The 24,374-nt window shown below is 30.2% G+C and overlaps 1 protein-coding gene and 1 long non-coding RNA gene across 3 annotated transcripts; one reads left to right on the top strand and one right to left on the bottom strand.

Moving 5' to 3' along the window:
- On the bottom strand, positions 1,158-5,563 carry LOC109327182 (uncharacterized membrane protein At1g06890-like). 2 transcript variants are annotated; one of them, XM_019560250.1, is made up of 8 exons: positions 5,506-5,563; positions 4,743-4,879; positions 3,461-3,645; positions 3,278-3,345; positions 2,765-2,897; positions 2,061-2,222; positions 1,692-1,964; positions 1,158-1,585 (listed from the first exon to the last, which is right to left on the bottom strand). In XM_019560250.1, the coding sequence occupies exons 2-8, from the start codon at positions 4,861-4,863 to the stop codon at positions 1,487-1,489; spliced, it is 1,041 nt and encodes a 346-aa protein (XP_019415795.1). In that variant the 5' UTR covers positions 4,864-4,879; positions 5,506-5,563; the 3' UTR covers positions 1,158-1,486. The 2 variants fall into 2 exon arrangements, with proteins under 2 accessions (XP_019415795.1, XP_019415794.1); XM_019560249.1 differs by lacking the exon at positions 5,506-5,563 and adding an exon at positions 5,037-5,377.
- LOC109326604 lies at positions 7,880-21,910 on the top strand. The gene is made up of 3 exons (XR_002105266.1): positions 7,880-8,038; positions 17,047-17,053; positions 21,900-21,910. It is a non-coding gene; the product is annotated as an uncharacterized LOC109326604 (long non-coding RNA).

Raw genomic sequence — 24,374 nt, 5'->3', positions numbered from 1 at the left:
AGTTGCACTCTGATACTTACAGAACTCTTGTCCAACATAAAAATAAAAAATAAATATTTTGTTTTAACAATTTAATTAAAAAAATCAATGGTATAGTTCATCAATGCAATTAATTAGGGTAGTGTTTAATTACGGGCGGATAAGGTGTTAATACTTTCTTCGAACTCTAATTGGCCCCCAAACTCAAAACTCTAATACAAAAAACTATTTTATCCAAATTGGGCTAAAATAGAGTTTCCCACGTTTTAACCACAAAAGACGTAGTGACGACTCCAAAAGAGGTTGCATAGTCCAAAATCGGGGTGTGACAATTGCTGGAGGGAAGGTGCATAAGAAACTCTACTTGGACAAAAACTTGAATCTAATTATTTATCAGTTAACATAAGTGGACTAGTTGGTGTTGTTTCACACTTTCACTTGCTTTGAAGCATAACATCATTCATCAACACAAATGGATTGATCAGTAGCAAGGGGCTGAAGATAGGAGTAGATGGATGCTGCCATTGAAGTCAGTCTTTGACTCTCCCTTGATGTACAATCCAATGGCAGAAACCTCACTTATAGGTCTCACTTGAATATATGAAGCAGAATACAAATCATACCCCAAAATATCAATAAAGTATAATATAATTGATAGATAGTCGAGTTTTTTAATCATATTAATCACACAAATTGATTACACTTCTTCATGCTGCTAACTGAAAAGATTATAGTAAAGTATGTTTCAACTCTTGGATTCAAATCTTCTATTATTGTTATCCATTCTCTTTAGTGTTATGCAACACAAAACATGACCAAAAAAGAGAGGAAAGTAAACTCATTGTAAAAGAAAGAAGAAAAAAAGAGAGTACAGTCCTACACTTAGATTATAACAGTGCAAGAGAAATATGGGGTATCAATATAGTCTGGTTCTTAAATCCTGTCCTCTCTATCTACCCCATAAAGTACTAAGTACTAACAATTAAGATGCAAATGTGTAGTAAAAGATTGAGAATTGAGGATTTAAATCCGATAACGTGTCATGAATTATAACTATAGAAAAACATTCTAAAGAATGCCAGAATTATATTTTCTATGAATTATAACGTGTCATGTGAACTCAATTTCTAAAGAAAACTTCATGAATTATAACTATAGAAAAACATTCCAGAATGCCATTAGATGTTTATATACTCATTCAAGGAAGAAAAAGTCGGAATATCTGCATATATATATGAAAAATATTCAGTAACTATTTGCTATACAGCCATATTTATTGGCCCAAAAACTTAGAGATGGCATTCTTTTTTCTTTTGCCACTAATTTTGTCCTCTGGCTATCATTGCATACACTTCTAAGCTAATAGTACCAAGGGACGCAATTCAGACCTGAAAGTATTTGAGATATAAGTTTGCTACAACTTCTAATAAAGGGTATAGTTCCACTATAGGCCAATACTGTTCTTAAGGGTGAATTGGTGATTTCGGAAACCCCATCAAGCATGTTACTAGTCTTTCTCTTTGTTCCATACAGGGGGCCTTTTATTCAGTACTGTACCTCCTCCACTTTCTACATTAATGAGAGGATCAGATTCACCTTCTCTTGCCTGATAACATTAGGATAACAAGTAATCACAAACTAGGTTCTTGTAGTAGTAAACGATGAAGACGAAAACAGAAAACAAGCCGAATGAATCATGTGAGTAAACAAACCTGTGATGCTTGTGATGTTGCTTCAGCTGTTTTTTGCTGACTCTCTTGTGTGCAATAATAAGAATATAGAAGCATACCAACCATGGCAACCAAAATCCCTAGTATGTTCCTCCAGCTAAAAGGGTCGCGTACAATAATATAACCGAACGCTAATACAAAACATGTCTTCAGATGTCCAAGAACCTGATAGGTGACCGGAGATGTCTTCCCGATTACAAGAAATGTGCTAAAATTTACAGATATAGAGATAAGACATGAAAGGACAATGACAACCTGAAATGCAGAAAATAACGGTTGAAAATATGTTGGTAATAAAAAAATAAGTTTGGCTTCAAAAATAACTAAAGAAACAGTCTTTTTAAATCTCACCGTCACTTGTGTTGTATACTTGAAAGCAAAGACATTTAGGTCGGTCAGAACTTTATCCAGATATGGTCCTGAGATTAGCAATGTTGCTGCTTGATATGGACATGATTGATACAGAAGTTGGGTAGAAGAAACCTTAAACTTCTTTTGGATGGTATTTGTCATCTGAAAGGGCCTAATTAAGGTCTCAACAAGACATGAACACAAAAATGGTCTACTTCCCAGAAAACAGAAATGTTCAGTCGTTCTCAAGCTTTCATGCACAACAGAAAGATATATTTATACTAAATATAAAAAGAATGAATAGCAAGGTAAACACATACAGACTTTGGGGTAAAACTGGAGATTCTGTATGTAAAGAGTCACAGATTTTATTCTTAAAGTACAAAATCTATCAAAATAGGAGCTGCATTAACTTAAGGAAGAAAGCTATCTTTTCTCATGCCATATGCAAACATATACGACATGTTTTTACCAATGTAATTAGTGCATGATTATCATTAAGAACAATTTATAAGCTTTGTTAAGAATAAGCATTTATGTCGCATGTTTTTCACTATGCAGTTAGCAGCATAATAATCGTGAAAATCATATTATAAGGCTAAGAATAAACACATATATGCTATTGCACAACAGATTCTTTGATTTGATTTGTAACAAAAATATTTCATAGTTCTATCAAAAGTTTGAACTGCTAGTAAGGATACAATCTGCGCAATGCATGTTGTAATCACTGCTAGTAAAGATAAGAAAGAGCCCAAAGCATTGAGCTGCAGATCAGTAACTGTTGCGATCCCAACACCGACAAGGAGGATACCGAGGGAAAACTGTATTCTTTTACTGCAATGACAGCAATGGTAAAGCAGTTAATATAATTCAAAATTTATGCAAATTTATCGAAGGCAACTTCATGATGACAGACAAAAAGCAATAAGAATATGAGATAAATAATAACGATAATTTATGAGATTACGAAGGACAGAAAGGCACATAACATGTGGATAACGACACGACGAGTTAAAATTTATGCGATACCACTCTACACGGACCAAATTGCTTAAAAGGAAACAGTAAGCGGAGTAAAAAGAAAAGGTTGATACGCTCGCTCATACGCAAAACAATTTTTTAATGGAACTTACATAAATTACTATTAAAATTTTGAGAAAATATTAAGAGATCAATCATAAATGTCATATTAATTATAGGAAACTATAAGGGACCTGAATTTCTTCCCCAGAAATAGGATCTCCAGCAGAATAGTACATGGAATGATTGCCAGCTTAGTCATCTGAATGCAAATATAATTGAACATGTTCAGAAAACTTTGAAAAACTGCTTAAACACAAAAAATTAAAATAATGCACATGAGCAAAACAGAACTTAGACCCGATCAGAAAATGCACCTGATAGAAGCCCACAGAATTGAAGCCCAGGCTCAAATTTAGAAGACCAATTGAGATTCCATTTAGAATTCCGAACCCCATCACAGCTTTATGGTCAAAAGGTTTGTGCTCAAAAAATCTCATTTTGAGTGCCACATGAAGAGAACAAAATGTGACAAGGAGATGCCAGCTTGTCAAAGTTGTAGCTGCATGGGAATTCAAAGGATATGAATGAAAACCTTAACAAGGAAGTTGCAGTTAATATGTAAAAGGGGGAGCTGAAAACCGCAAAAAAACGGAAATAACATAAATTGTTAGCATAGATATAAGTTGTACTTGCACCCGACCTTACATAGTCCATCCTTAAAAAAATGTGAAATCCTAGTAGAAATGTCCTTCATGAATTCAATTGAAAACTGACAAATTAATAAATCATGTGAAGACTTGAAAATGAATGGTGATCTAAGTTACTACTTGGAAGTCATAACTGCTTGGATGCATCCCCAGAATCTCACTATCTTATTCACATCACATTGATTTAACATGTGCAGTAGAAATCCTGGACTACGATAAAAGATTTTAAAATTGCAATAAGGGCAAACATTGATACACTGCCTTTCATGCCCAAGAACAAAATCTGGTGGGTAGCCTAGTGTACGAGGATCCCACCTAGTAGGGTCTGGGGAGAGTATATATACCCAGTCTTATCCTCACAAATGAAGAGGTTGTTTCTAGGAATTGAACTCATGACTTATATAGGTCACACGGAAAACAATCTTACAGTGGTGCTAAGGTTCACCATCACAAGCAAAGAGACTGTTTCTAAGAACAAAATCTATTAAACTAAAACCAAGCACAAAGCTAATAAGCCGAAGGAAAAAAATGTGACCCTGGACAATACAACCTCCAACCAATACCATTGCTTCTACCGTTACTAGTTGGATGGATGATTTCCATGCTTCCAAAATTTGCGTTGCCAAAGATCACATGGTACTAGTACAAGTTGTCATTAATGATGTACTCAAATAGGGTAGCAGCAACTATGGGGTAACATCTAAAAACTAAAGGGGGAGGGATAAGCTCTTAAAACCTTCCACTCTAATACTTCCATGGATGAAACCACATCTTAATTGAACCCCTTTCATCTTATCCCAAAGAATTCTAAATGCTTACCAATCCCCTTTGTATTATCAAATAACTCATTCACAATAAATGAAAAATCATACACTTGTAATTGTCAACAACAAACAAAAATGGAAGTTCAAACAAGTAGACAACTATATAAATTTGGAAGCATTCTTACCAAAAATGAAATGCAGTGAACTCATCAAAGCCTTATTGCAAATCACAATTGAAACTGATGAAACCACAGATAGAGACAAAGCTCCCACAGTTCCAAGCTGAAATTTTTCTCCCTCACCCATATTCTTCTTTGTTACTCTAAACAAAGGAAAACAAAAAAAAATCATATCAACAACAAAAATGCCCAAAAAACTCCCCAAACCAAATAACATCAAAGGTTCAAGAACAGCATAATTATCCAAATCCCATAAAACAAAATAACAACTTTATCAAAAAACACATTGAAAAAGCTTACAATCAATGAATTAAACTAAATGGGTCTTAGCGAATTGTCAGAAAAAGCGCTTGGATCCAACGATTATGAACAATCTAAGATTCTGGGTCATGAAGCTGAAATTAAACGTGGTCCAGTGAAATAAAAACTAAACCGAACGATTCTGGGTCATTAAGCTCTTGGCATTGATCGCAATCACGTCCAATTGTAAGAGAGTAAAACGCTGTCGTTTTAACCTTTATAGTTTGGAAGTAAAATGCCGATCAATGCCAAATTGGTATGTGCTTATTGCAGATGGAGAAAGAAAAAAAGAAGGGTGATGAGTGAAAAAAATTACTACAATGGTGAAGAAGATAAAGAAAGGGGTAATAAAGATAAGTAATAAATAAAATCTTACTAAAAATAAAAGTGAAGTTCTTTTTATTTGAAACATGCTAAAATTCTGTTGGTTTTGCTTTTTTAGCTGAAAAATGAACAGTGAAAATGTCACCTGATGCTTGATGGTGTTGCAGATTTCTTGATTTTGCTTGTTGCATTGTGAGGTTCTTAACTAAAGTGTTTTTATAAAGAGATTATTTATTACAATTACCACGTTCTTAAATGAAATGTAGGTCATATAGATTTAATTTACTAACACAATAAATATTGAGGGAAACTCTTCCCAAGGAAAGAGAAGTGATTTTTTTCTATATTTAAGGATAAAAATGTAATATCATTTTAAATAAAGAGTATATGAAATATTGTTTTTCCTTTATTTATTTATTTATTTATAGTGTTTCCCTTTTAATTAATGGAGATGAGTCTCACTCAATAATCTTATTGAATATGTATGACATAGTTTATATGATGTTTCCATGTGTCACTCATGAGGAATTGACATACAATTGTAAATAAATAAAAATATTTATGCACTTAATATTTATCCTAGTGTATTATATATAAATGTTAGATAATATAATATTATTAGAGTTTAAAATTTATGTATTATCATTGTAAAGTTTTTATATTATTGGTATATCATCTACTATTAATTTGTATTATTTTGGTTTGAGAGTTCTACTAATTAAAGTATGAATGGTAGATGATTTTTCTCATTATATAGAGAATACTTATACTATCAGTGTATAATATGAGAAATGAGTTTTATATCAGTACATTATCTATCATTTATGTTTAACTATTATTGGCTCTTCAAAAAAATAATACAAATAAATAGTGAATAGTATATTAAATGTGTATAAATCTTTACACTAACAGTATATATATATATATCACATTAGTAACAAATACATGTTTATGATAAGAGAAAAATATATTAACTAACAACATAAATTTTTTATACATTATTATTAATTATTATATTATTTATCTTTCCTATTTAATTATCATTTATTCATTAAAAAATACGAATGAATGATAATGTATATTAACTGAGTAAATATCTGTAAATCTTTACCTTGATACCGTGAATATATATTACAATATTCTGATAAATGAAGAGTATTGCTCATAAACGTCACACCGCACTTAGATAAATAAAATATAAAAAAAAGGTGTTATGAGAACGAAATTGGTGATAAAGATTTGTTGGGAAAGTTACGGCAGTGAGATACTAGGATTTCACCATTTTCTTCTTTATTTGGTGTAATTTTTTTACATTACCAATTCTATACTATATTGAATATTCAATTTTTATCTATTTTATTTTAGAGAATTAAAATATATTTTTTGTAGTATAATTCTTTGTAGTAATTCTAATATTTAATTTAAGGTATAAGTGGTAGTTAATATTTTTAGTCTTATAGATAATATTAAATAGACAATTTTACTCCTTATAGATAATAATAAGCATTTAATAAATATAAATGTATTATAGTAAATATACTAATTTTTTTCAACTCTAGCCTTTCTTCTTACTAGAGAAGAAACAAAAAGTTAGTGGATCCTACAACTTTTATTTTCTTTCTCTTCAAACTCTCTCCTTCAGAATCACATAAAACTATAAAAGAGTCTATTCTCTTCAAATTCTCTCTTTCCATTCTCTTTCTCCTCTCTTTCAGCCCCCTAAAGCCTAAAATGTATCCCATTTTCCTGAAAAAAGAAGTTCCAACCTCCAACACATTCTCATTTAGTGACAAATTGGATAGACTGATTGTTTTCATTTTATATGTGGAAAGTCAATAATGTAGCTTAATTTGACGTGCACAAAGAAAAAACAGACACAAAATGGAGTTAAGTCTTAAAAGAAAATAGTGTCCTCTTAAGAATTTGCAGGAACTATATAATAGAATAGTATTATTACATCTAAAAACATGCAGTAGATACTCGGATTGTATTTTGATATAAATAATGTATCATTTAATGTATAGTTAGTTTTTTATATATTAGCATGTTGATACTCATTTTTTGTCTTTGTCGGTCTACATTCTTATTTTCTAGTATTTAATTTTTATATATTTTATTTTGAAAGTTATATCACATTTTTTGTATTGAGTGTACATAATATTACAATTATGTAAAAATATGATCATGAATTGTGATATTATTAAAACTTACTTAATAATTATTACATTTGTGGTTTGATATATTTGATGTATGTAATTTCCTCTAACTTTCATTATTGTTTCTTTTATTGTTGGAAAAACATTGCAATAATAGTTAATTAGAAGGCTAAAATGGGCAAGTGAAAATTAAATTCTGTAGGTAGTTATAAGATATTTTGACTTTATATATAGACATGTATAGTATACAAGTATAGACAATTATTCATAGATTGTATCAAAAAATTTAATTTAATACATAGTTAGTTTTTTAATAAAAAAATGTGTTTGGGTATTCCAAACGTGAAGAAGTCTCACATTGTGTAGATGTTGATGAGTTGAAGAACATAAAAATAGATGGACTCGTAGACCTAATACCTTAAGATTTTAGGTCAAGATTTGGTGTCAAACCACTTACATGTTTATTTCACTTATTCAATGGAAGAATGATATAAGTCATGAATGAATATCTCCTAACAAGTGGTATCAAAGTCAAATCTCAACTTCTCTCAAGTTGTCATAGGACAAAAAATGTCATTTAGACATGAGCCAAATGTAACATTTGTTTGGTCTAATAGACTTATGTGGAGGGGGCATATTAGGAGGTAAGTCTTACATTGTCTATCTCGTTCTCCTAAGAATGGTTTAAGTATATGTTGGTAAACATGTCAAAATGGGTGGGCTCAGTTAGACTAGCCCGCAAAAACCCGAAAATTTATAGAGTTTAGGGCACCACATTAGGTACTTTTATTGAATTGAGGATTTTTAGCATGTACCGATTGTGCTAATTCAAATCAGGTTACTCGGACGAGTTTGGGCTACCTACTTTCTTTGAGACCTTTAGCTTGACAATAAGCTTTAGGTGAAAATTATTTTACAACATAATTGCACTATGAACTCATAGTAAAAATAAACAATAAAAATTAGTATGATCTCTGAACAAAAAAAAATAAAAAAATAATATTTATAACATAAATATTTATAAATTACAATAATATTACAAAGTGAAACATTATTATTCATCACATTTTTTCAAAATGTCATTTTAAGCATAGCAACAAAATGATGTATGAGATCAAATGAGAAGAAACGTTATATCATGTAGATTACAATTTTCATTTTTTAATTGTGTATTTAGTTAGATTAAATTATATTATTAAACACAATAAAGAACAATAACTTTTGCAAACATAATTATTTATCATAAAGAACAACATACAACCAAATTCAACTTGTATCATTTCACAATGAGTATATAAATGATCTTCATACACAAAGTAATTAATGATGATCATATATTTATACTATATGTTTATATTTATACTATTTATACCTACTATATGTATCTTCTATGCTATGTATAAAGTCAAAACACGTGGTAACTACTACCATAGTGTAATTTCTACTTTCCTATTTTGCCTTTAACATTTTTAATTTCTAAAAAAACATATAATCATAGGTAGTAACCACTAAAATATTAATTGCAAGTTGAAACTACATTATCACCTTAAATTGGACATTCTAATAAAAACAAAAAAATACAGTTTACAGTATTTTCAATGAAAACATTATAATATATCTATACTTCTATACCTATAATATCATCATGGTATAATTTCTACTTTCCTATTTTTATCTTAAATATAATCATAGGTAATCACCACTAAAATATTAATTGCAAGTTGAAACTACATTCTCACCTTAAATTGGATATTCTAATAAAAACAAAAAATATAATTTAAATTATTTCCATTGAAAACATTATAATATATCTATACTTCTATACTATATATAAAGCCAAAACATGAGGTAACTACCACCATGTTATAGTTTCTACTTTCCTATTTTGTCCTTAACATTTTTTAATTTATACAAAAAAACATATAATTATAAGTAACCACCACTAAAATATTAATTGCGGGTTGAAACTATATTCTCACATTTAATTGGACATTCTAATAAAAACAAAAAATATAATTTAAACTATATCCTATGAAAATATTATAATATGAAATACACCAAATACAAAAAAAACATTATAATTATATAAAATGAAATTAAAATTAAAATTCTATTTAGTTGTATAAAATTAAAATATGGGTCGACAGACACTTCATGCTTGTCTACACAAACGTGAGCTAATTTCTAATTTCCTATTTTTCCCTTTAACAATTCTTAATTTCAACAAAAAAATCATTTAATTCTAAGTAAGCACCATGAACACAATAACCACATATCTTACCTTAAATTAAACATTACAATAAATATAAAAAATTATAACATAAAGTACCCATAATACAAAAATATATATTGTAATTCTTTAAAATAAAATGTATAAAAAAATTGAATATTGAATGTCATAAAATAACCACATATCTTCCCTTAAATTAAACATTACAATAAATATAAAAAATTATAACATAAAGTACCCATAATACAAAAATATATATTGTAATTCTTTAAAATAAAATATAAAAAAAAATTGAATATTGAATGTCATAAAATTAGAATATGGGTCCACTAATTACGATAGTGATTATACCTTGATAGATAAAGTTCTTTTTGAACTTGAATCTAATTATCATTACTATTAACGATCATGATATTATTTTTTATAATATCCAAATGTTTATATACTAACTTGAGTCTATAATACCAAATGTTTATATATTTTGTACCTGAGCTTTTTAGTTCGGTCCATTTTAGCCCGAACTGTATGATAGCTAACCTGAATACATTCGAATAGCCTGTTTTGATAGGTCTACCTATTGGACTACTCCTCGTATTGTCAATTAGTTTTGATATGAAACCTTAACATGATATCACTTGTTGAGAGATCTTCATCTATGAATTATAACATTCTTCCATAGGCTAAATGAAATAAGTATATAAGTTGGTTTGATAGCGCATATTGACCCAAAAACTTAGCAATAAGTCTATTAGTCCATCTAGTTATATGTTCTTCAACTTATCTAGTTCTATACATTGTGCGACTTCTTCACACTTGGAGTACACAACATCTCCCCACAAGTGAGTTATTCTCTTTCGAGTATTTGATAACACTAGAGTTCAACTCTCTATTCACTTACATCATTGTTGGTTTATCTTGTCATTAATGAAACACACGACCTGGACCTCTTGTCAAGAAGACTTTCGACATAAGAATCTCACGTGGGTCCATCGACTATAATACCATTTATTGGGAGATTCTCATCCATGAGTTATAACATTCTTTCATGAGTTAAGTAAAATAAACATGTAAGTGGACTTGACACCACATCTTAATCTAAATCCTACACTAATAAACAACTTCTCATTGGTTTTGTATAATCATTAATACCAAGTGTTCCCAAGGCCCAATAAGTTTAAATTGGCTATCTCCGAAGTGATGATGACAAGCAAGAAGAAAATATTGATTTGAGAATTATTGAAGTTTGCCACGTGAAACAATGATATAATCATATATTTCTAGTACTATATACTACGTTGGCTCAATGAATTTGTGTAATTATGTTGAAGAGCAAATTAAGTAGCACTTTATGCGTCAATTTGAAGAATTTTGGTAATTCAAGTGGACAATTGAGGCCACGTGAAGAATGCAATTGGCTATGCAAAAGAAAGTCACGCCGGACCCCACTTTAATTAAGATTTAGCATACATAGATTTTCTTATTTTAGGATTTGAGATTAATCCTTTCAGATATTGATAATAAAGTTTTATTTCTTTTCTCTTATCAATATTTGATTGTTATTCTTAATGTTTGTGATTCTGTTGGTACTTATATTGCATAACATAGATATTAGGGGAAGAAGTAAGAGGTGAACCATAATGCATAATTAAATTAGAGATTTTAAATCATGAGAGGATATTTAATTCTTGAGATGACTCATATAGAATATGATAGACTTTAACATGTTTGATATGTTTTAATTATTAAGAGAGAAGGACTTATACATTTAAGTACGCTATTGTACTTTTATATGAAATAATTATTCCCTTAGGATAATTCTCATTCAAAACCAAGCATAATATTTTTTATTAATATGTTAATGTTCATTATGGTGAAACTAATATATGGAATAACTTCCCATTTAACTTAATTTTCCTCTTATTTTATGATTTAATTTTATTTCTTAGATCTAGATTGTTTTTATTATTTAAAATTATTTATTGGCTCTTGAAGATCATGAAATCCAATATAGAAAGTTGAAGATAACATAGTCAACATGTCTTAAAAATGCAAACATTAATTATCTACCACCTCTTTATGAAGAAGCCCTCTCAATCACTATGTAAAAGGGACTTGTGGAGAAGATATAACAAACAAGTGAGAAGAAAATGTAGATAATATGTGAGAGAGTTGATCTACGCCATATTGTGAGAATAAACTATTTATAGTGAAAGACTATGGATGCTTTGTATGCAATCTTTTTTTGGTGAGATTGAGAGTTATTCTCTTAGAGTGAGAGAAAGACAAATATGTAATTCTACTTTATATAATAGAGACATTTCTCGAATTGATCTCATAGTTATTTCTCTATTTGAAGAAGTTTTTCTAAGTTAAAAATCATAGTGTCATTATTCTATTTTAGCTCTTTATTTTATTTTTCTTATTTCCGCTTAGACAAGTGCCCAATTTGCATCACACAAAGGAGAGAAATTGATTCTAAATTTTCCAACAGTGACGTTAGAGCTCCCAGGTTCACCACGGGAGCATAACCTTTATGATCCAAGATGAAAGAAATCTTACTGATATACTAGAGAGATGTAGTACATCATCCTAATGAGACACTAGGAATATTGTATTTTATTCTCATGAAAACTTATCTTACTAATTACAAATAGATGAAATATCGACCACTTTGACAATATCGAAGGGACTAGTAGTCAATTAAGTCTGATTGGAATCCTTGTGTCCAAAATCATTGTGACAATATAGTCACACAATGTGTTTTGTGATGTCAATTCAAGTCAATGACGATAGAAGCCAATAATCAAGAGTAAGAGTGATGAGTGTGAAATTATGCTATATTTGTATTGCATTTAACTTAGAATTTAGGACAAAATTAGGACTTTAGAATTGCTTTTAACTTTTATTTCTCTTTGTTCAGGTTGAACGGCTGTTTATTGCTATGTTGTGCAGTTTGGATGGATTAAAACCAAAAAAAGTAGAGATTGGGTACAAGAAGATGACATTCAATGTTAGGTTATGCAACGACCAATTGAATGGTCAAAAGAAGTCATAAATGTTATATTATATTCATATTTTTTAGATTTGTTTTGTTGGGCTTAGCCCAATATTTTGTAAGTAGGATAAATAAGGGTTCTTCCTCAAGGATGAAAATAATTTACAGTTTATATTACAATTCTCTAATTTAGAATTTGACATTCTCTTCTCCATAATGATTGAGTAATTCCCTTTATTTCTAGGATTGGGGCTATGCCCTTTTACATTCAATAAATACTTGTTCTTACTTCTATTTCATTGAGTGTTGTGATTTGAATCATTGACCTGAGTTTTATTCGTGTGAGTTGTCCGTCTAGCCAACAAATTACACATCTTATATACATTGGGGAAGAACCGAGGGGTGAACCCAACTATCTAACCATTTAGTTATTCAAACTAGAATCCTAATTCACGAGAGTGGTCTTAGGATTCTCGGGGGTTTCTGGAATTCACATTGGGTTGCTATGAAGTGATTAGATAGAAAGATCCAAGTAAATGATTTGATTGATAACTGTACCATGAGAGTAGGTGCGACTTCAATTGAGTACATGTGTTAGAGCTCGAGAAAGGATGACACATCAAAGAGCAATTCACCCTCACAACTTAAAATTCATGAAAAGGAGCAAAACAAGGATTTACGAGTATAAAGGCGGTAACCCTTATCCTAGGAACTCCCCCTAAATTAGATTTCAATCCTTTTTAATACTTTAATAATTATTCTTGTTAATTTCTCAATCGTTCTAAGTTCAATTTTATTTCTTTATTTGAGTTAAGTATAAATTAATTGTTATGATTAAAGGAGTTTCCAGTTCTCGTGAAATCGATATTTTATTACTTGACGATATAATCGTGCATTTGCGATTTGCTCTATCAAGTTTTTGGCGCCTTTGATAGGGATTGTGTCAAAATTTCTTTAATTCTCAATTAATTCATTACTTTACTCTAGTGTATTACACGTTTTCCTTTTTCTTGATACCTCTACAAGTTGCCCATTTGGTTTATGCAAAGTTCAAATTACTACTCAGAGCCAGAAAGGACTTTTCATAGAAGAATAAGACAGCAAAGGGAAAGAGCAAGAAAAAGATGTATGTGTGTACAAACAATGGCTAAACAAGATGAAAAGCCACTTCGCGACTACACAGCCCCTAATGCTCGTAATTCACGTCCTAGAATAATTCGCCCAGCTATTGAGGCAAATAACTTTTCTTTGCCATCTTCTTTGATCCAAATGATCATGCAAAACCAATTTGGAGGAGGAGCTAATGAAGATTCGAATGCCCATATTGACCAGTTCTTGGAATTTTGTGAGATAGTGAGGATTCGTGGAGCTTCTGAAGATGTCATTCATCTCCGCATGTTTCCATATGCCCTTAGAGATAGAGCTAAGACGTGGCTAAGGAATCAAAATGCTGAAATTCAAGCAACATGGCGAACTTTGGAGGAGGCTTTTCTCAACAAATATTTTCCTCCTTTCAAAACTGTGCACTATAGGCACCTCATCCAAAACTTCAGTTAAAAGGATGAGGAGGTAATTGTTGAAGCATGAGAAAGATTAAATGAGTTGACTAAAGCTTGCCATCATCATGGTATTCCACCTTTGATGCTGGTTCAGAACTTCTATAGTGGGCTAGACTTTCCATCACAACAATTGCTGGACTCTTCATCAGGTGGTACCTTTATGTGAAAATGAATTGATGTTGCTTCAAAGATCATAGAGAATGTAGTTTCTAATCATCACCAATGGGCAAATGAGAGGAAACATCATCCAAGAAAAGACTCTGGTTCACAATATTCAGGCAATCAGATGGAGAATGTAATTTCCACGTTGAAGAACATTTCTCAAAGGTTTGGAAACTTAGAAAAATATCATGCTAATGCTATTGGGTCTACTGCAACTTGTGAGGGATATGGAGTAAAATGTCATGAGTGATCTGAATGCAAATACTTCACTAAAATCGAACATGGAGCATTGGTTAATGAACAACCTGAATCATGCAACTACTATGACTACAAGGAGAGGAGCGAGCAACAATTCAATCCACCATACAAGCAGAACAATCCCAACCTTTCTTGGAGGAGAAACAACACTCTGAATCATCAATACCAGGATTGGCCAGGTAACAGGAAACCTCCAACAAGGTTTCCACAGGTACAATCTTATTCTATTGACCCTACTCTTAAAACATTAATGGAAGGTCAGGTAAAATTGTTTGCTAACCAAAATAAATTCCATGAAGATCAAGTCATGATTAATAAAAAAATTTCAAACATGCTCAATGACTTGAATTCTAAAATAAAAAACCTCACCATCCATGGTAAAATGCAGGAAAGACAAATTGCCCAACAAGCTAGTAATCATAATAGGAAAACAGGGATGTTTCCAAGACAAACAAGAAAAAAATCCAAATAATGAACATTGTAAAGTTGTCAAATTAAGGAGTGGAAATGAACTAAGTGATATTCCTCAAATTAGGAAAAGGACACAAGTGGAAGAGGAACATACTAAGACACAACCCCTTGAAGGGGAGCAAAAATTCGAAAAGGTGTCTAAGTATGTAGCTCCACTGCCATATGTACCACTAGTTCCTTTTCCCTAAAGGTTAGCAAAGGCAAAAATAGAAAAGAAATTTGGAAATTTTTGGATATTCTTAAGAAATTATATATCACCTTACCCTTCACTGAGGCATTGCAGGAAATGCTTGCATACACAAAATTTCTTAAGGATAATTTATATAAAAAAGAATACTAGAGAATTATGAAACAATTGCTTTAACTAAGGAGTGTAGTGCTTTAATTCAAAATAAATTACCTCCTAAATTAAAAGATCCTGATAGTTTTTCTATCTCGTGTTTAATTGGAAATACTAGTTTTGATCATGCATTATGTGACTTAGAGGCAAGTGTGAGTCTCATGCCTTTATCCATGTGCAAAAAATTGGAAGTTGGTGAACTAAAACCCACTACTATATCACTTTAATTAGCGGATAACTCATTTAAATTACCTATAGGCATCTTGGAGGATATTCCTATCAAATCCCAATCATACTAGGTAGACAATTTTTAACTACTGTTGGTGCTATAATTGATGTAAAGAATGGAAAATTTTCCCTAAGCATAGAGGATGAAAAAATTGAATTTGATATTACTAAATCTATTAAACAACCTTCTCTTGAGGATTCATATTTCAGGGTTGATAAGTTGAACCAAATTATGAAAGAGGAAGCAACTAGAGTGCAATATAAGGATCCCTTAGAGAGATGCATGGTAGATGGTAACACTTAGGACGTTGATGATGAATTGGTTGAGGTTATTGAATTTCTAAATGCAAGCCTATCACTTCCTCCCAACCCGAAAGATGAGACCTTGAAGGTAATGCCCACATCTGAAGATTGGGAGGAGGGGAAAACACCTAAAATTGAATTAAAAACACCCCCTTCATCCTCAAGTATGAATTTTTTCGACCTAATTCATCTTATCCACTTGTTAATGCTAAATTAAATAAATTGGAAACTGAAAAATTGCTAAGAGTCCTGAGAATACATAGGAAGGTAATAAGATACACATTGGATGATATAAAGGGCATAAACCCTTATTTTTGCATGCATAAAATTTTCATGGAGCCTAACCACAAAAATTCAATTGAAAACCAAAGGAGACTAAATCCTAATATGAAAGAAGTGGTTAGGAAAGAAGTGCTAAAATTTTTAGATGTTGGGATAATATATCCTATAGCTGATAGTGAATGTGTAAGCCTAGTTCATGTGGTTCCTATCAAGGGAGGAGTGACTGTTGTGAAAAATGTGCATTGATTATAGAAAATTAAACATAGTCACTAGGAAAGATCACTTCCCTCTCTCATTCATTGATCAAATGCTTGAAAGACTTGATACACATGAATATTTATGCTATTTAGATGGGTACTCGGGATTTCATCAAATCCCCATTCACCTTGAAGACCAATAGAAAACTACTTTCACATGTCCTTATAACACATTTGCTTATAGGAGAATGTCTTTTGAACTATATAATGCCCAAACCACTTTTCAAAGATGCATGACCACAATATTTTCTGATTTTATAGAAAACATAATGGAAGTTTTTATGGATGATTTTTCTGTTTATGGACTTTCATTTGATGACTATTTAACAAATTTGACAAAAATATTGCAGAAATGTGAGGAAGTAAATCCTGTATTAAATTGGAAAAAATGTCACTTTATGGTGCACGATGGTATTATGTTAGGACATTTGATTTTAGGAAAAAGGATAGAGGTGGACATGACAAAAATTATAGTAATAGAAAATATGCCACCACCAATTAACATAAAAAGTGTTAGGAGTTTCTTAGGCCATGCAGGATTTTACTACAGATTCATAAAAGATTTTTCAAAAACTGTGAAACCCCTTTCTACCCTTGTAATGAAAGATACCACATGTGATTTTAGTGCCGCTTGTCTAGAATTATTTTGCAGGTTGAAGGAGGCATTGGTCACTGCACCAATATTGTAATCACCAGATTGGAATCTTCCCTTTGAAGTGATGTGTGATGCTAGTGACTATGTCGTGGGAGCAGAGATGGGCCAAAAGAAGGACAAGAAGATACATGCAATCTACTATGCACGCAAAAGACTTAAAGGGGCTCAAGCCAACTATTCCACCACAGAGAAGGGGCTACTAGCTATTGTGTTTGCCTTAAAAAAATTTGGAGAAGGAGTTTTCCTGTCCTCGTGAGATCGATATTTTATTACTTGACGACATAATCGTGCATTTGCAATTTGCCCTATCAAAGAGCTATCCAATTATATTTGCAAGAGGGCTACATCAGTTTGATGACAATTGATGACCATTGTATGTTTACCAAGAGGTGTAAAAATGAAAATTAATCCAACTATTTTAAGTAGATGAAATATTCATCACTTTGACAATATTGAAGCGACTAATAGTCGGTAAATCCTATTAGGACCTTTGTATGAAAGTTTAGGACAAAACGCAAGTGCACGATTATGTCGTCAAGTAATAAAATATTGATCCAACGAGGACTGTAAAACTCGTTTAATTATAACAATTAATTTATCCTTAACTCAAATAGGAATTAAAAGTGAATTTAGAATAATTGACAAGAATAATTATGAAAATTATAAAAAGTGATTGAAATCTAATTTAGGAAGAGTTCCCAAGATAAGGGTTACCGCCTTTACACTCGCAAATCATTGTTTTGCTCCTTTTCATGAACTTTAAGTTGTGAGGGTGAATTGCTCTTCGATATATGTCATCCTCTCTCTAGCTTTGACACGTGTACTCAACTGAAGTCGCACCTACTCTCATGGTACTGTTACCAATCAAATCATTTACTTGGATCTTTCTGTCCAATCGCTTCGTAACAACCCAAGGTGAATTCTAGAAACCCCCGAGAATCCTAATACTACCCTCGTGAATTAGGATTCTAGTTTGAATAACTGAATGATCAGATAGTTGGGTTCACCTCTCGGTCTTTCCCCAATGTATCTAAGAGGCATAATTTGTTGGTTAGACAACTCACACGATTAAAACTCAGTTTAATGATTCAAATCATAACATTCAATGAAATAGAAGTAAGAGTAAGTGTTTATTGAATGTAAAATGGCATAGCCTCAATCCTAGAAATAAAGGAAATTACTCACTCATGATTGAGAAGAGAATACCAAATTTTAAATTAGAGGATTATAATGTAAAGTGTAAAGTGTATCATTCTTGAGGGAGAATCATCATTTATCCTAATTACAAAATATTGGGTTAAGCCCAACAAAAAAAATCTAAAAAAATAGGAATATAATATAACATATATGACTTCTTTTGGCCTTTCAATTGGTGTTCGCATAGTCTCAACACTGAATTCCATCTTCTTGCACCTAATCTCTACATTTTTTTGGCTTTAATCCATCTAAACTGCACAACATAGCCAAAAACATCTGCTCAACTCAAATAACGAGAAATAAAAGCTAACAACAATCTTAAAGTCCTAATTATATCCTAAAATGCAAGTTAAATGCAATACAAATGTAGCATAATTTCACACTCATCAAAAGTCTTCTTGACAAGGTAGTTAGATAATAAGTTCCATTACTTTTAGGCAATACCATAATGGTTCACGCCAACACTTATGAGTAGTAACTACCCAACTAAATTTGTAAGGTGAGTTAGATCAATTTAAAGAATTTGTTTGGTATGTTAACCAAGACAGTTTTAGTCGAGAAACTAATAATCACTTGTAGAAAAGTCAAATTAATGATAACCCTTGATTAAGTCGTGAAAAGGGATATAATAGGAATCCATCCTTAATTGATAGGAGAATAAGATCATTGAACATTGATATTGATCAATTGAGTATTAGTACATGACCATTGAATTAACCTTGGTAAATAATCTATTGAATACATTCAATCACAGTCTTTCCAAAGCCTTAGAATTATTTATTGGCTTTTGAACACTATGAAGTCTAACATAGAAAGTTAAAGTTAATATTTCCAAAGTACCTTGATAAAAAAACATTAATTATCTACCGCCTCTTTATGAAGTAGTCATACTACCTTTTACTATGTAAAGAGAATTTGTGAGGAAGAGATGTCAAGCAAGTTTGAAAAGCAATATAAAGAATAAGTAAGAAAGTTGATTTTGATTTCCACCATAATTTAATAATAGACTATTTCTAGTGAGAGACTTTGTATTCTATTTTCTTGGCCAGAGATTATCTATTATCCTCTTAAAGTGAGAGAAAAACAAATATTGAAATCACTATTTATATAGTTAAAATATTTTCGGATCAGGTCTCATGATTGTTTTTATATACATACTTAAAAAATAAATATTAAAATAAAATTCAAAATAATTTTTACATTGAAGATATATTTTTATATACATACTTAAAATTTTAAAAAACAAATATCAACATAAAATTCAAGTAACATTTAATTGTAGACTTAGTTCTCTTCCCGGCAAAATTATTTTTTGGTTTAAGTCCTTAAATTTAAAGTATTTAATTTTAGTCTCAATCATTAATCATTGTTAACTTAATTAGGGATGCATGGTTGGTAATGGCTTCATGTTGTTATCAATTAATTACAACTTTAACTGAAACCAAATACTTTAATATTAGAAGGATCAAACATAAAAAATAATTTTATATGCACTAACTCTCTTTACCCTTATAAAATCTCTGTCCATACCCTTATAAAATCTCTATCCATACCCTCTATATTTAAAAAGATTACACCTTGTTTATTTATTTATATATATATATTTAAATGTGCATTGATATACGTGTAATGCAAGGTCAACTACTACTCTACTGCCAATTAAGTTCATATCCAAATTCTAGAAACTTTTGACTTTCTATCAAATACCTAAGGAGCAAAGAATCTTTCTTAGTTAGATAGATGGTTCCTGCTTTTGCGGCATGATCATTGTGAACTTTGACGGTTCCTACTTCAAAGCAACAGCAATGGCAATGTGAACCCAACCAAGAGGTTAAGCAACCAAGAGGTTAAGATGCTCCTTGGAAACTTGAGGGAAAATCAAACACGAGTAAATGAATTGGCTATCTAATGATACAAACCGATTAATGTATGGTTGAAATCAACACATCTTTATCTAAAACTTAGATAGGGATAGCGAAAAAAGTAAATCTGTGGTACCCCTAGAAATATCCATTATCCATAATGGATGCCTACAATAATAACTTAAGAATGAGTTTTATGAACCCGCCCTATGGTTACCCGCAAATTTATAAATTTTTAGTTTTTAATTAAATTTTTATATATATTATAGTTTTTTATTATTATTTTAAGATTATATTTTATTATTATTATTTCATAATAAATTGCATCTATTTGACTATGATCATAAATTTATCATATAATATCATATTATTTATGTAGTAATTATTTTCACATATTGATTATTACAAAGTATATAAATATATAATTAAAATTAAAAATCTGTTAGGTACCAGTAAATACTCTTACCCACACAGTACTGTAAATATTGTGGGTTTGAGAACAAGAAAACACTATCGGGTCACCGTGCCTGTTGCCACCCCTAAAGTTGGGGAGGACAACTATATTTAATTATAATTTATAATTAAAAATAAAATATGTTAAAAAAATGTAACATTAAATTCATCAACCAATACTTTTTAATCTTTCAAAGTTTCTTATTCAGTAGAACCACTTGATTAATTGAAATTTTTTATTTAAATAAATATATCTAAATTATATCACATTTGTTATCTTTTGTTAAACATTTCATTTCAAAGTATAATTAATTGCTTTATCATAGCACATCTATAAAACATTGTAACAAAAATATTTTAAAACAATTAAAGAAAATTAGCCTATGGAAATGCAATTAAAACAACAAGTATTATAAATTAGAATTTTCTTATCATATAACTTATTCTCATTAACTTATGCATTGTGATATGGATAACTAATTATTGAAGTCCAAGAATGAAATTTAAAGATGTACTAATCATTTTTTTCTTGTCATAATAGATGCGACTTTTTTGACAATATATGTTGGTTTACTACATTGCTGCATACGGTTTCTACTATACAACTTATTTTTGCAGGAATAGTTAAACAACATAGCTATTTAACATAACCTAGTACAATCCATTCTTAACAAAAATTTCATAGTGTTCACATATTCCTTTGCATGTTATTTCCTATTAGAAATTTACATAATAATATGTGGTTGAACCTCTAGATTTTAAACAATATATATTAATATATGTAGTAAAGTACTTTTTTTTATATTAGGAAAATAAGTTAACATTTCTAAAAAATAAGGTATATATCTTGATTTTAATGGCTGAAAAAGATAATTTATGTTATATGAGAAAATATTTTATCATCTGTAAAAAAAATGAAAAATATATGTTCATATCATATTTATCCACAATGACTTCATTTGTTAACTTTGAATACAAAATGGATTGATAATTTCAAGAATCATATAATAGTGTCTCTTATATGAATTTCATCAATTCATTGGAAACTTAATCTAAATTCATTCAAACTATTTATTTGCCACCCCGATCAATAACAATGAATTGGAAACCACAATCAATAGTTAACAAAAGTCATGATAGATTCCACATAGCTCAACTTTGAATGCCAACAAATCAAGTTTTCATGAGAAAATTATATATTTATTTCTTGAGAAGTGACATATTAACTTTGTTTTTAGAAGAAAAATAATTTATTTATAAACACGTGTAATCATGCATTATAGAAAAACTCAGTTACTTTTACGTATAACTCGACAAAGATATATGGTAGGACCACAAATCAAGATTCTTATAATTAAAATTTAATCATAAATAATAGCATCAACAAATATAAATGTATTATCTCTAAATGTGATGTATTATATGTGTTTTTATGTAAAACAATTTCTTCACTTTAGTAAAAAATAATAATAAGATATTGGCCATACAATGTAAATGAACATATCTCAGTAAAGTAAAACATGGATTGATCCCTATACTACTTCTTTTTTAGACTATTTAGCTCTTTCTCTCGCATCATTTCCCCATAAATAAGTAATTTAAGTGAGTCTACCGTCCAATAATAGAGAATAAAGTGATATGGAATACCAAATAAAAAATAATATATATTAACATTTGTATATTTTTTATTTGGAATAAAATTATCCTTTTACCTATAAAATTAAAAAAAAAAACACATTTCCCTTTCTATTATAGGAGATAATTACTCAAGTAATTTTATTAATATAATATGGATCGAGCATCAAAATACTCCACCTACCTTTTAGAAAAACAAATTTTTTATATCAATTATTTTCTGTTATTATCTTCAGTAAATAATCATCACTTTAAAATTAAATTAAAAAACTGAGGTATAGAATCTTTAATGAAATGATTGTTTTGTATCGGTGGCAAGTTTAATAACATATAAAATTGAATATACAAGATTTATGTTCCTTTCAAAGAGTTGATAAATATCTCTCAATATCATGTGTAAGAGAACACAAATACAATACAATTACATCTTTAGAAGGAAAATGAAGGTTTAGGAACCCTCTAACACATTAATTTAATGATTTTTATCTTTTCATGCATATTTACTTATTCTCGTCTAAAAATTAACTAATAAAATCTCCAGACATTGATTATAGAAGAATCAACAACTGTTATCCCACATTTTGTGTCATGTCATGTGTCATGTGCTTGTGATTGATCCGAAAACAATATATTTAAGTTAAAATTTAATTATTCAGTATTTTTTTGAGCAAACACAAACCCATAGCCCACGGAGTGGCACAACATATGTGCTCTCATTATAGACATAATAATAGATGGCAAAACGGATAAAGTTTGCATGCCAGAATAGCCGCAAAATTTTTGCAGACAGTGGGCATGGCAGGCGGCCTGTAGGCTTGATGTAATAAAAAAGAAGAAAAAATTAAGTAAATTATGTTATAATGTGATTAAATGTCTCAAAAAAGTTATAATGTAGTATCATTTGTTCAACTTCATTGTAATATCAAAGTTTTGTTTAAAATATTCTATTTAACAATTTTATTTAATTTTTTTCTATTTTATTGTATTAATTTTTTCTTTTTATATTTCTTATCAATGTATGTTGGCCTGTTTTAAAATGGGCAATGCATGTTATTTTGTATGTTAAGACAATGCGTGTATACATGTGCCTATATAAAATATTGCGGGCATTTGCGAGCACGAGCGAAACCGGCCGGACAACCTTTTCTCTCAACACCTACTCCAAAATTATATTTGCATAAAAAATGTGAACACATATTACATGTCCTAAAAAATCATGTTTTCATATCCTAAGTCAATTAAGTTCTAACAAGGAATATAAAAATGTTATGTTTTTATAATTTTCTTTTTAATGAAGTGTCATTTTTTAATTGGATAGAAACATCAAATATTGATACCAAATAGGAAACATTTGGGACAAGTACTTCATAATATCTTGATTTGCTTAGCAAGAACTGGGAAGTACATGTACAACATACCTTCAGAGAGGTAAACATATTAGCTAATTATTTAGCTAAATTTAATTGGAGTCAGAATATCCCTTCAATTTTTTAGGACACACCATCTTCATAAGAGAGCTCTACATCCTTCAATTACACCTTTTCCTCATCTTTTAGTTTTTGTTTCTTTAGCTACAGGCCAAATGACCTTAAATATCTCCGTTATGTTAGGGATTGTAGTTAATTTAATGGAATGAAAGTTAAGGAAAATTGGAAAATGAAGGTTTGGTGACTGTCTCAAACGTATTTGATAATTTGCACGTTTTCTCATCCTCTTTCAAAACATTCTTACAAATACACCCCGAAGAAAAATGAGAAGTTCTTGATCTTAATTATGTAGGAGGACACACGTGGACGTTGTTGCTTAATCACATGCAACATAGTGCTTGCGAACTTATTAATTTGTGTAACATCTAGTATAGCTAATTTTCGTACATTAAAGTAGTAGAATAGTGACAAAATTAATTTACTTAAGTAGATGTTACGTTTATTAATGTATTAATTATGTATAAGTACACAACTAATGTAGTAC

The sequence above is a fragment of the Lupinus angustifolius genome, chromosome LG14, assembly GCF_001865875.1.
Source record: "Lupinus angustifolius cultivar Tanjil chromosome LG14, LupAngTanjil_v1.0, whole genome shotgun sequence".
NCBI lineage: Eukaryota > Viridiplantae > Streptophyta > Magnoliopsida > Fabales > Fabaceae > Lupinus > Lupinus angustifolius.
The sequence above is the reverse complement of the archived record's forward strand: the minus strand, read 5'-3'. Positions and strand labels throughout refer to the sequence as shown.

Excerpts from the sequence above, each read along its gene's own strand:
- LOC109327182 (XM_019560250.1), bottom strand. The coding sequence starts at position 4,863 with ATGGGTGAGGGAGAAAAATTTCAGCTTGGAACTGTGGGAGCTTTGTCT. Across the intron at positions 2,898-3,277 it reads TTTCTGGGGAAGAAATTCAG|TAAAAGAATACAGTTTTCCC; the intron begins GTCCCTTATAGT and ends CTGTCATTGCAG. Across the intron at positions 1,586-1,691 it reads CAACATCACAAGCATCACAG|GCAAGAGAAGGTGAATCTGA; the intron begins GTTTGTTTACTC and ends TAATGTTATCAG.